The sequence below is a fragment of the Asparagus officinalis genome, chromosome 5 (assembly GCF_001876935.1).
Source record: "Asparagus officinalis chromosome 5, Aspof.V1, whole genome shotgun sequence".
NCBI classification, from domain to species: Eukaryota; Viridiplantae; Streptophyta; class Magnoliopsida; order Asparagales; family Asparagaceae; genus Asparagus; species Asparagus officinalis.
This window is the reverse complement of record NC_033798.1, coordinates 7963018-7977610: the sequence shown is the minus strand read 5'-3', so window position 1 is coordinate 7977610 and position 14593 is coordinate 7963018. Positions and strand designations below refer to the sequence as shown.

The 14593-nt window shown below is 37.2% G+C and overlaps 1 protein-coding gene across 1 annotated transcript; it reads left to right on the top strand.

Annotated features, from left to right (window-relative positions):
• Nucleotides 11571-14173, top strand: LOC109843659 (peroxidase 4-like). Its single transcript, XM_020412616.1, has 4 exons — nt 11571-11824; nt 12124-12315; nt 12412-12577; nt 13616-14173. The coding sequence occupies exons 1-4, from the start codon at nt 11609-11611 to the stop codon at nt 14005-14007; spliced, it is 966 nt and encodes a 321-aa protein (XP_020268205.1). The 5' UTR covers nt 11571-11608; the 3' UTR covers nt 14008-14173.

Below are 14593 nucleotides of genomic sequence, written 5' to 3'. Positions count from 1 at the left end.
TTTCAGGGAGGTTATGTTAAAATAAACAAAGTTTAGGAGAGTTATGTGTCGCAACTCCCAGAGTTTAGTTGAGTATGTGATGTTAATCTTTTGTTTTAAATACAAATTTCAACTCTTCTATATAAGGGGTGTGTTTGACAAACACCTTAAAATAGGGTTAGGAGTGGTCTCGACCCTATTTTCAACTAAACTGGTTTTGTTTCGGACTGGGGGGAAGGTGGTCCAAATCAAAACTAGTTTTATGGATCCCAAACACATATTTGCTCAACCCTGACCCCATTTTCAGAACTTGCCAAACACTTTGTAGGTCTCTCCCTTTATTTGGCAGTCACATAAAAACTGTATTCGAATCAAATCACTCTCTATAATAAAAGATCCTACTACGCATTTTTGTTAATTAGTCACATCCTACTCACCTTTCACTTGTGGCATAACATTAGTAGTCGATTTGTATAGAGAATAGGGTAGGAAAGGGTGATGACTGAACTAAATCCAAGGAGAGGAAAGGAAAGGAAATGAGTGTGGCATAACAGTAATTGTGTTTGGACATGTAACTAGGGAATGGAGAGGGAGGTAGAGTGATAAAACCAAGTTGTGTTTGTTTAGGCCGGGCTGTTTTTCGTTTGCTTAAAGAGCCTAGGGAAACCCAATTCTGGGTCTAACAGTGAGTCCACATCGGCTTTTTGGTTTCAAAATTTTTCATTTATTGGGTTTTGGTTCAGTTAGGGCCTGTTTGTTTGCCCCCCCAAAAAGGGGAAATCAAAGAAATAGAAAACTATTAAATCAAAGAATTATTTTGGGAGTGTTTGGTTTGCTAAAAAAAAGAAGAAATCAAAGAAATGGAGATGAGTTGTCACCTTATTATAGGATGATGTGAGTGGTTTTTTAAAAAAACTTGTTTTGATGTTGTTTGGTTGGCGAAAAAAAAAGAAAATGAATTATAAGAAACCAATTTCTTAAAAAAGTTTGTTTGGTTATTTCTTAAAAATAAGAAAATAGATGAGCTGAAATGAGTTGTCATTGTATTATTGGGTGATGTGATCCAAGATTAAGAAAAGTGTTTTCACAACTTTTTGGGATGAAAACAAAGAAATGAAATGTTAATTTGATGAGATGAGTTGTCACAATCTTATTGGATGATGTGAGTGATTTTTAAATATGAGATGAGATGAGTTGAGTGATGTTGTTGATGAAAATAATATTTTATTGGATGTGGTGGATGTGATGGATGAGTTGTTGGATGAAAATAATATTTTATTAGATGTGGTGGATGAGTTGTTGGATAAAAATAATATTTTATTAGATGTTGTGGGTGAGTTTTAGGGATGGAAATATGTGAAATATTTTATTAGTGTCGTAGAGAAAATTTTAGAGGAAAACTCCTCCACATCAGCTATTTACCTTTCCCCAGTTTCCATCCCATAACCAAAGAAAACAAAGTGAAATCAATTATTTATGATTAAGAAATTTGGCTCACGCGGTTTGGCGTGATAGAGAGCATATTGTAACTATACAATCGAGAATACTACCAACAAGCCGAATTTAGGAGTTCTTGGTAATATGTTTGAGACTATATTATCATTTGCTCCTTATGTTCTTTTGTATAGTTCAAGAGAGTAGGGCCAAAACTGATGGGAAATAAACAGTACAACAAGATCTTTCCTGTCTTTGTGATGAGATGAGAACAAAATAGAAGAGAAAAAAAAAAACACAAAGAGAGATTGCAATCACAAGATTTATCGAGGTTCAGCTCAAATTGAGTCTACGTCCTCACCCGCCCTTTCTTCACCGTTTCCACTATAATCAAATGAAAGCTTACAAATGGCCTTCTCTCAAGTTGGTATAACTTAACTTGATGATCACTTTCTCTCAAACTCACTTGAGGATTATAACTTAGAAGGGATATGCCGATGCCTAACACACGTCGCCGGTTTAGTCTTTCGCCGTAGAAAAAGACACCAGAGTTCGATTCTGGGGTATTTTATTCCGAAGCCTAAGTAGGGATAAAGTCAACACCTAACACGTGTTGCCGGGTAGCCTATTCCCGTAACAATGACTTTCTCTCAAACTCACTTGAGGATTATAACTTTCTCTCAAACTCACTTGAGGATTACAGATTGTATGTGGTTATTGTTCTTTCATCTTGTTTTTAATCTTCACCATCTCCCCTCTATTTATAGGGAGGATATGCCTCTTGGGTATACCATATTCATTGCATGGAGAAGTCTAAAGACTGGCACTTCCTTTTCCCAATGCATGGAAAAAGACAATCTATCAATGCATGCATGTAGTCAACCACAAAATCTCCATGGATTAAATCTATATTAATTCATCATGGGGATGGACCTCGTTCCCATCAATCTCCCCCTCCATCCTCATGAGAAGAAAGTTTTCAAACAGTAGTCATACCTGCCTTTCTTCGGTAGAAGTCATGCTTCTCTTTTGGTAGAGGCTTCGTTATCATGTCAGACGTATTTTGGCTTGTATCAATCTTCTTAATGTGCATAAGACGATTCTCCAAAGCATCACGGATCCAATGAACGTACGTCGATATGTTTTGTCCTTGAGTGATAGGTAGCATTTTTACTCAAGTCAATGACGCTCTGACAATCATAATATAGAGTGTACTTCTCTTAATTGAGAGATAGCTCCTTCAGAAAATTCTTCATCCACAAGAGCTCTTTGTTGGCTTCTGTAGCAGTGATATACCCAGCTTCAGTAGTGGATAGAGCGATACATTTTTACAACTTTGATTGCCATGATACGGCTCCCCTGCAAAGGTAAATAAGTATTCTGATGTGGACTTTCTTTTGTACAAGTCACGTGCCATATCAGAATCAATGTAGCCTTCCAAGATAGGTTTTCCATCTCCAAAACATAAAGAATATTTAGAGGTTCCTCTAAGATATCTTAGGATCTACTTTACTGCTTCCCAATGTTCTTTACCAGGATTGGCAAGATAATGACTTACCACTCCAATTGCATGTGCTATGTCGGGTCTTGTACAAACCATGAAGTACATCAATCTTCCAACGATCGAGGCAAATGGAATGCTCTTCATCTCTTCCTTCTCCTTCTCACTTGAATGGCTTTGTTGTGTACTTAGCTTAAAATGAGCTGCTAGCGGTGTGCTGACTGGCTTAGAGTTCAACATATAGAACCTCTCTAGAACACGTTCAATGTATCTTTCTTGTGATAGCCATAACTTTTTCGCACTTCTATCTCGAGAAATCTTCATTCATAATATATGTTGTGCTTCTCCTAAGTCCTTTATGTCAAAGGACTTGCTCAGCTCTTTCTTCAACCTATTAATTTTAGATCTATCTTTTTTAACAACAAGCATATCATCAACATATAGAGAGAGAATAATGAAATCATCATCCGAGAACTTTTGGACATAAACACAATAATCTGCAGATATTCTTTTGTACCCATGGTCAAGCATAAAAGAATCAAACCTTTTATACCACTATCGAGGTGCCTGCTTGAGTCCGTACAAGCTCTTCATCAATTTTCAAACTATGTGTTCTTTGCCTTTTACCTTGAAACCCTCTGGTTGCTCCATATAGATTTCTTTTGTCAAATCACTATTGAGGAATGTTGTCTTCACATCTAACTATTCAACTTCAAGATCCTGAGAAGCAACAAGACCAAGAATAACCCGAATAGAAGACATCTTTACAACAGGAGAAAAAATTTCTTCATAGTCAACACCTTGCTTCTGATTGAAACCTTTCACCACGAGGCGAGCTTTGTACTTGGCCATTTCCTTCATTCTTGATTTTGAACACCCATTTGTTCTTCAAGGCTTTTCTGTTCTTAGGTAGCTTTAGTGATTCTTATGCAAATAATCCATCTCCTCTTGCATAGTTTTCTTCCACTTTGCATGATCATCATGAACTTGTGCTTCATAGAAACTTTCCGATTTACTTACATCTGTTACCATAGTATATTTTGAAGCAGGGTATCTAGTCGAGGGTTGTTGTTCTCTCTCTGACCGTCTCAACTGAGGTACTTGTTGCTGATCTATATATGGTGGCTCTGGATGTTCATGCCCCCCCTAATCAAAACCTGGGGAACTTGCAACTTCTTCTTCTTCCTACACATCTTGACAATCATTATTTTCTATCATGGGAGAAGGAAAAACAACTGGTGTAGAGATTGGATCTGGGATGATATGAGTGTTTTGTGGCTCTTCTTCTTTTTCAAAATCAGTAAGTATTTTATCTTCACAAAAATAACATCCCTGCTCCTCCCAATTTTCTTATTTTTAGGATCCCACAACCTATACCCAAATTCATCATTTCCATACCTTAGGGAGATGCATGGAAAAGTTTTATTATTAAGCTTTGTTCTTTTCTCCTTAGGTACATGCACAAATGCCTTACACCCAAACACCCAAAAGTGAGAATAAGAAATATCCTTTCCACTCCAAACTCTTTCAGCAATATCTCCATCCAAGAAAACTGAGGGGGACATGTTTATCAAGTAGCAGACTGTTCGCACTGCTTCTCCCCAAAATATTTTTGGTAATTTAGCTAAGAATAACATACTCCTTATCCTTTCCACAATTATGCGGTTCATCCTTTCTACAATCCCATGGTGTTGTGGTGTGTGTGGAACAGTCTTTTGGTGTCTAATACCATAAAAAGAACAATAGTCTTCAAACATCCTTGAAGTATACTCACCACCATTATCAGTGTGAATACACACAAATAAGATAACTTGGATCTTTAACTCAAGGTGGTTAGACCTTAAATCAAAGAGCACCAAGCTCTGATACCAATTGTTAGACCCTAGAGGGGGGTGATTAGGGTCTTATGCTAATCTAATCCGATTAAATGCCAATTAAAACTAATTAACAAGTTTATTCTTGCAAGATAGATATACAAAGAGTTATGTGCAAGAATATGCAATATACAAAAGGTGATATATCCTATATGATAGAAATATATGCAAGGATATAAAACTAACAAGAGGGGGTAAACAAATTAACTACAAATGTGATAGGGCAATATGATGTGCAATACACAAAGGTGATATAAGATATGAAAAACAAGAATAAGAACGCCAATGCAATCACAAACAAAACGATATGATTACGGAGTTCGGTCTAACCACTTGACCTACGTCTCCGCTCCTCACCTCGAGGAGATCTCCACTATCACGACACACCCGGTTTGGAAGCCGGAACTTCTTCTACACACTCGGTTTTCTAGCTAACCGAAAACTCTACAACTCACACTCTTGCAATCACACTCTACACCCACTAAGTGTTGGACCTAGCCGTGTCTCCCTCAAGTGCTCGGTTACAACCTCTCTCTAGGCACGTCAACCGACGCCACTCCTCTTGGGACGATCCCCGACTCTTACCACACACTCCTCTCGGTGTACAAGTGTATTACAAAGTGTTTAACACAATTAGGCTCACAAATACAGTTTTGTTCTCTACAATAGATGAGAACACAATGTAGGCTCACACTCAATGTCACACAAACCCCATAACCCAAATTATACAATGTATGAAAAAAGCTCACTCTCTAAGTTACACAATCCCCACAACCCAAATTATACAATGTATGAAAATACAATAAGCTCAATGGTTGTGTGTGTAAGCAAAGAGTATCAATAAAACAATTAAACTCAATATAAAAATCTAGCTTATGGAAATTAAGATCATAACAATAAATAGCTAGAATTGAGTTTAAGGAAAACTTCTCTATAGATCAAGAGTGAGAGAGAGATGAGTTGAATGCCCAAACACCAAAGGATGATCTCCTCTTTGCTCTTGTGAAGTTGATTTCACAAACCCAAACTCTCAAATGCTTAAAAGCTTTTTAAACAAACTTAAACAATACTTAAACAAGTTTTAAACTCTTTTAAAAACTCTTTTAAAACATTCTCATTAATTTTAGAATTGAATGCAATGAGGGTATATATAGGAAGAGGAAATATCAGCAAAAACCCCAAAACAGAAAGACCAAAATGCCCCAGAAAAGTCAGCTCAGAAATAGCCGTTGGAAGTCCAACGGTCACATTGTCGGTCGACCGAAAATTTCGGCGGTCGACCGAAAATTTCGGCGGTCGACCGACGGAGAGCAAAACACGAAGAATCAATTCTGGACCATCGTCGGTCGACCGGTGCGGTCGACCGATGGAGCTTTCGGTTCGACCGGACCGGTCGACCGACAGACTCTCTGTCGCCCAGTGAATATTTGACCTCAGGTTCGGTCGACCGGTTCGATTTTAAAACCCTGTTAAAAATATCAAATAAATTCCAAAAAATGTAAAACTTTGGGAAATGATTGTAGACATGATAATAAACATGCTACAATGACTGGTTATCAAAAAGGACTTCCCAAATGAAAAATATCATCATTTTACAAACTAGTCCAAAACATGAAAATATGAGATACTTGAATTTTGATGTTTTGACATAAACCAACTTTTGAAACTTTGTGAAATGTTTTTATAGACTTAGTAAAACATGTATAAACTGATATTGAAGTCTACAAACTAAGAATACAATATTTTCACAAAATTGCATATTCTATGCAATATATTCAAAATACTAAATATGATTTCATTAAATATAAGCTTGTTAAAGATGAAATCATATATATACATATAAGCATGAAACAAAATAGTATTTTCCAATTCTATGCATTTGTTTCATATATAAGCCCGAAAACTATAAAACCAAAAACATATGTATATATATATATATATCACTATATATATATATGAAAACCAATATAATGTGTGTGTATAGATATTGAGCTTAACGTACTTAACACACATAATATAAATTCCTAAACTAAATTACCCAAGCAATTGTATAGATATTGAGCTTAACGTATTAAACACACATAATATAAACCCTAAACTAAATTACCCAAGCTAGATCTTGATCTTCAATAAGCTCTTCTAGGTAATCTCTCGGATGAAGCTTTAACTTGGATCTTGAACTTTGAATAGCAAGGCTTCACCGACATTCCGCCAACCTCCTTTGGATATGATCGTTGAAGCTCTATTCCATCCATCCTCCAACTACGTTGTTTGTCTATAATAAATAAGAAAACACAAATACTAGACAAACAACATTAGTGGTAAATTGTTTGTTAAACATCATCAAAACAAGAAGGCCAACAATCTCCCCCTTTTTGATGATGACAAACAATTTACGAAAAGAGATATATGCATGAAAGGAAATGAATATATAAATTACAATTCACATGCATATAAACAAGAAAGAATATACATATACTCACAATATTTCTCCCCCTTTGACAACATCAAAAAGGGGACAAAAAGAATAAGAGAGCGAAAGCTCCCCCTATCAATAAGCACGGGTGAGTATCAAACATAAAAAGATATAGGGATTGCTCCCCCTATCAAAATACCATATGGAATATATGAAATGAATATCATGGCAAACATATGTGAGCATGCATAAATAATATGCCAAAAATCACTCACATACAAGAGATAATGAGAACATATATAAGTATGTCAAGATGAACATATTGTCTCATATCAAAAACATAAAAACCATGTATAAAAAAGATTTATGAAATCACAAGAAGGAAGACATGAGAATCATGTAAAAAGTTTTCAAATGAAAACAAATCAACCAAAAGAATTCATAAATCAAAGTTTATATTCAAAAACAATGTTTGATCAATAAAGAAAAATTTTCTTTACATAACTTGATCAAACCACTCATAGAATACATTATAAAGCACGAATAGATGATCCATTAGCACAAACACATAAATATCATCATATAAGTGAATTATAATGAATTCAAAAACAACAAATCAAAACACAATTTTTAAGAGAGGCAACAATTATATCAAGCTCTTGAGCTTGTTCCAACCCATATAATCATTTTAGCATCCGGTAAACTTGATTTGGGAATAAACACCCAATAAACCCGAAGGGTTATATAAATACAAACCTCTCATCAAAATCAAAACTAATAATCATGAAAACAAAAGACTTGATAAAAGAAAATTTGTTTTCATAACCAAAAGATATTAAAACATAATTTTCAAAACCAAGACAAAGAAAAATAAAAATACTAAAATTCTTGGTTTAAAATCAAATTTGTTTTGGTACCCAAGTATTCTTGGTACCAAAAGATTTAGGGACATGACCCCTATCATTCAAGCTCAAAGCCCTAGGGTTATGAACCCTCTTAGGCGCATGTGGTGCACGAACACGGTCAAAACAAAAATTATGTAAATGACCTTTCCGATTGCAATTAGTGCAATGAAAGAGGCCCATTTGATTTTGTTGACCATAAACATGTGCACGAGAAACATTAGAAACATTTGCAAACATGGATGATCTTTTAAAATTATTTTGCAAATGTGAAACTCTCTTTAAATCAAAACAAAATTTGGCCAAATGACCAAATCGACCACAATGATCACATTTAAACACATGAGCATGCTTATGATGAACATGATGAGTATGTGCATGTGTATGTGATGAAGAAACTTGATGAGATGCACAAGAAGGATTAACATTCTTATGTTTTTGTGCATTATAGCAAAATTTAGCTAAATGGCCTTTACGACCACAAATGGAGCACTTATAAGTTTTGCTATACAAGTGTGCAAAGTATACAGGTTTAGAAGTTGTAGTACTAGACTTTGCACCCAAGTCCATAAGTTTCTTATTATCTACAATGCATGTTTTAAGGGTTGAATCTAAAGATGATATTCGGTTTTTCACAAGATTCAATTCATCATTATGCATACAAGCATTGGAAATAGAAGTAGATGAAACATGATCATTTCTAAAAGAATTAAACTTATTTCTAATAGTTTCTACTTCTATCATGGCATTATTATTAGCATGAGTTAAGCTAGCAATAGATGAAGACATGTTATTATTTTCCAAACTTAATAACTCATTGTTTTCTTTTAAAATAGCATTCTCTTTAACAACAATATCAAGTTTGGAAGCTAGCGACTCATGATCGGATTTTAAACTAATATGCTTGCTTTTAAGATCAATAAAATTGTTTTGCAATTTTGTATAGGCATGAGATAATCTATCATATGCACAAGCGAGTTCATTGATGGATATATCACTATCGGATTCCGAATCGCTTACCACACTAGGGCTATCGCCTAGTGGCCGTGTGCATGATGATGCTCCACACTCACTTGAAGAACAATCCTCCAAACTACGTCGGATTTCCTCCAAGTTGCCTTGATGTGCTTCTATGAATTTCCATAAATTGTAAGCACTATCAAAATGAACAAATTTGTTAGAAAATGATGAGTCAAAGGCATTAAGCAAATATTCTAACAAAAGCTTGTTCATATTAAACATTTTATTATCATGATTGCTCCACTTAGATTTCTCCAATGTGGGCACAATATAAGCACAATCAATAACAGGGGGGGAAATGAGAAGGGGGGCGGGGAAAATGAGAAGGGGGGGGAACCTAAATTCGGGCGCGGGTGCCCAAAAAATTTGGGCGCCCGCGCCCAAAAAAATTTGTCGGAAATTAATTTTAGCGACGGAATTTCCGTCGCTAAAACATATTTAGCGACGGAAATTCCTATTTAGCGACGGAAATTCCGTCGCTAAAAATAATCTAGCGACGAAAAAAAATTTCGTCGAAAAAAATTTTGGCGACGAAAAAATTCCGTCGCTAAAACAGGGGGGGAAATGAGAAGGGGGGCGGGGAAAATGAGAAGGGGGGGGAACCTAAATTCGGGCGCGGGTGCCCAAAAAATTTGGGCGCCCGCGCCCAAAAAAATTTGTCGGAAATTAATTTTAGCGACGGAATTTCCGTCGCTAAAACATATTTAGCGACGGAAATTCCTATTTAGCGACGGAAATTCCGTCGCTAAAAATAATCTAGCGACGAAAAAAAATTTCGTCGAAAAAAATTTTGGCGACGAAAAAATTCCGTCGCTAAAATTCATAATCCGTCGCTATAACTTTATTAGCGACGGATAAATAGCGACGGCTAATTCTGTCGCTATAAATCAACCTATAGCGACGGAAAATTCCGTCGCTATTTTTCCATAGGTAAAAGCACATTTTCTACTAGTGAGTGGACATAGGATTGTTATCTAAACCACTACAAAAATCTCGTGTATTCCTTTGTTGCTTTTTGGCTTGGTTGTTTGCTTTCGTTTTTTATATATTTGTTGCATATTCTTGTGAATGAAAGGGACGTGAGTGAGGTGAGGTGGGCCACACCACCATGTGAACACGTAAAGGAGATTAGCAGCGAATATATAAACCCACGGCCCACCCGAGTTTTTTTGTCTCTGCTTCGCTTATAAATAGTTGTGATTCCCTAGGTTAATGTTAAGCAAGGTTGGGCGGTTTGTGCAATTGGCGGCTGCAGAAAAGTGCAAGGGGGTTAATTTGTGCGAGCAGGGATTTGTTCTCGGCTGCAGAAAGAAAACAGCGACTATTTTCATTGGCTTCGTGCAAGATCTTCGTACAGAGGGGAAACAATGATTTTCGGCTGTACTTGGTGAAGAAAGACAGCGGCCTTTTGAGAGGGCTTTTGTGCATCCTTTTGTAGAGAGATATTGTGAGGGATCTAAGAGTTTGTGTGAGGGTTTATATTGAGTGGTTGTAAACCCTAGTTGTATTCTCTCCCTCTAATAGTAGATCTCCCCCCTCCTTGCCCCGTGGACGTAGGCAATTTGCCGAACCACGTAAAATTTGTGTTCTTGCCGTGATTTGTAATAGCTTGTAGGTTCCCTCGACGCGCAGTCCTAGAGCTGACGAGAGGAAGAGCAGATATCTCACTTTGATGAGATATCTGGCTTTCGGTTCTTGTTTCCTTTGAGAAACGAGAATTCCGTTGTGATCTAATCTCTTGTTGTGCACCTTGCGCACCGGAGGTGCTGTCGAAATTTCCACTGCGCACAACAAGTGGTATCAGAGATACATGTCCAAAGTGAGATATATCTCGGCAGCACCTCCGGTGCGCAAGGTGCACAACAATTCTGTGTTTTAGTGAAAAACTATAACAAACCTTTTCACCAAAGAGGCTCGCATCTCTGATCCAACAGATATGAACTCTATCTTTCTACTTTGTCATATCCTATTTATGTGTCCTTCAACGTGGGGTTATAATATTCATCTATGACTCTAACAAATAATTGTTGTTCTTCTGCATGTACTTGAGATTGAAGATTTGTTGCCTTTATTCGAAGTATTCTTTGACCATCCTATACCAAAAGAAGACAATAGAAATATGACATGTAGGTAAGAACGAACAGGGCACTATGTTTTAGACATGATATATTAACTTCTCCATCTTTGTCAACTGCATGGCGCTACTTTTACAGGGCACTATGTTTTAGACATGATATATTAACTTCTCCATCTTTGTCAACTGCATGGCGCTACTTTTATCAATGTGAATGCCTCCGCTTTCCTTTTGATCCCCATGCAAAAATTTCCGTGTATTAGGTATGCATCTTCTGCATGAAGGTGAGCGAGGGACCCACAAATCTACCCTCCACTTTCTATAAATACCCGCCCTAACAGTTTCCGTATCTCCCCAGGTCTTACCTTGATTTCACTTATCAATTAAGAGTGAGATTACTAAGCAAAAATGGCTTCTTCATCCTTCAAGTCCTTGGCTCCTATTGCGCTAGTGTTCTTTATCTTGTTAGGGACCTCCTCAGCCCAACTCACTCCCAATTTCTACTCATCTTCATGCCCTAAACTATTCCCGACGATCAAATCAGTGGTCCAGTCCGCTATATCAAGTGAGAAGAGGATGGGGGCTTCTCTTCTTCGCCTCTTCTTCCATGACTGCTTTGTTAATGTACGCTAGTGATTACTCATTCTTTTCATTCATATTTCATTATTGTCACTTATTAGCACCTAGCTAAGACCTCTAATGTTTAGATATAATCATCTCCCCCATCACCACTTGTAAAAATCCTAGATCCGCCACTGATCAAGAGGTCTAAATGGTAATGGAATTCTTTGAAGCTAAAAAATGATTAACACTCTATAAAACATGAGGTTTATTTACAATTAATCCATAATATTGTAATAAAACATATTACACATTATGTCAATGTTGAAAAATATTTTACATGCATTCTTGATATTTTCTAGGGTTGTGATGGCTCGTTGCTCTTAGATGATACCTCTAGCTTCACCGGAGAGAAGAATGCAAACCCTAACAAGGGTTCAGTTAGAGGGTTCGATGTGATCGACAAGATCAAGACTGCAGTGGAGCAAGCATGTCCTGGCGTAGTCTCGTGTGCTGATATATTGGCCGTGACTGCAAGAGACTCAGTTGTCTTAGTAAGTTATTTTACGCTATATATATAAGAATGAGAAACAATAATGTTGGCTATTTAAATTTTTATGTAGATATGTTGTAATGTTTTTTTTTATTAGCTTGGAGGGCCTACATGGAATGTGAAATTGGGGAGAAGGGATTCAAGGACGGCAAGTCAAAGTGGAGCTAATAATAACATTCCTCCTCCAACTTCTAGTCTTAGTAACCTCATCTCTAAGTTTTCTGCTCAAGGTCTCTCAGCTAAAGAAATGGTTGCCCTTGTCGGTATGCAATCCTTTGCCTATATTCCTCACATATCAATCTATGTTTTTTCAAGTAACACATCAATGCAATGTTTAGTTATAACTTTTTCTCTCTCCTATTAGTTTTCTAATGTTTTAACTTCGCAAGAATATTCAAGATTTGTAGACCTTGGCCAATGATATCACGTTAAATACTATTGGGTCCGGTTGAATCAGTATTTACATAATATCGGTCCAAGTTCTAGAATTCAGAGACCCAAATTAAGTTTGCATCCGATTAAATCCCCAACTGTGAGTAGATTTGACAATAGTGTCCCCTGTTTCAAAGAGGGTCCATTAATAACTAATCGAAGTCTCCTTTTTTCGGTCAGCTAAAGACTTTTCTTTTATCATATTATGGCTCAACCTAATAGTAGCTTGATCTCACGGAGCCTAATCAATGGCTAGCTTGATTCTCTTTCACGTGTCTTATTGACTTATTTGGGTAAATTTCACAAAAACCCCCAATACTTTGGGGTGTCTCCCACGAGAATCCCCATTGTTTTTTTCTCACTGAACTCTAAGGACGCGTTTGGACCCAAAAAAATTTTGGGTTTTTTGGGTGAAAGCCTGACACTTTGTCAGGCTTTCACCCAAAAAACACCCCAAAAAATCGTTCCAAACGCGCCCTAAAAGCTTTTCTGACATAACCCCGGAAGTGACGCTTTCACCCAAAAAACACCCAAAAAAATGGTTCCAAACGCGCCCTAAAAGCTTTTCTGACATAACCCCGAAAGTGACGAAAATGCCCCTCAGATCAAAAGAACTCTCTCTCTCTCTCTCTCTCTCTCTCTCTTCCCGCTCCCCCTAATTTCAATACTCGTGCAAATTGCCTAATGTGAGTTTTTTATAGTAAAAATATTAATTAAAAAGGACAGAAAGGGAACTAGGACGGGCATGAACATATTTGAAATTTGCATTCTGTTATCATGTTTATCTTAATTTCTACTTTCTGTATATTCCGTATCTCATTTTTCTACTGACCAAACATTCTTACCAAATATTTTCCCCTCAACGTAAGGTGCACACACCATAGGCCAAGCCAGATGCACAAACTTCCGCGCCCACGTCTACAACGACACCGACATCGACGCCACCTTCGCCAAAACCCGCCAATCCAACTGCCCGTCCACCTCCGGCTCCGGGGACAACAACCTCGCCCCCCTGGACCTCCAGACTCCCGTCGCCTTCGACAACAACTACTTCAAGAACCTCGTCAGCAAAAAAGGCCTCCTCCATTCGGACCAACAAGTTTTCAGCGGAGGCTCGACCAACTCCCAAGTTTCAACTTACAGTACGAGTCCGAGCACTTGGAGCTCGGATTTCGTTGCGGCGATGATTAAGATGGGAGATATTAGCCCTCTTACGGGGAAAAGCGGAGAGATTAGGAAGAATTGCAGGAAGACTAATTAAATGGCTTAGCTTAATTGTCAAAATAAGTGATTCCTGATCAAATTATGTGATTGGTTTTTATTTAGATGGTTGTGACGCTGTTCTTGTCTACCATAAGGGTGGGGATTCTCGAATTAATGTTGTAGCGGTTTGTGTTTGGATTATGTATACTAGCTTGTGTTTCTGAGTTGAGAACTAATGAAGAGTGATTTGGTGTAGTTTAAAATTTGAAGTTAGTATACATGGATTGATATTTCACGTATGTGATATGCCCAAAAGTGTAAGGGCACACTCTTCAAATATCAAATGGGCAAAGTTAGAAATTACCCAAAAAACAATAATTTTATCCAAAATGCGAGAAAGGGCAACGTTCAGAGACAACCCCACAATTTAATGTGGGGCTTACAAGTTAGATGATGAAACCCGTATTATTCTTCGATAGATTATAGTGACAAAAGATACTTCGCATAAATATTAGCAAAAAACGTGAGCTCAGATGTGTAGATCTCGTCCGAAGATCAGACATACGTGATGGAGCCACTCTATCACTATTTACACAAGAAATCCTCACTGCTCGACATGTGTCGTCGCGACACGCTACTTTAAC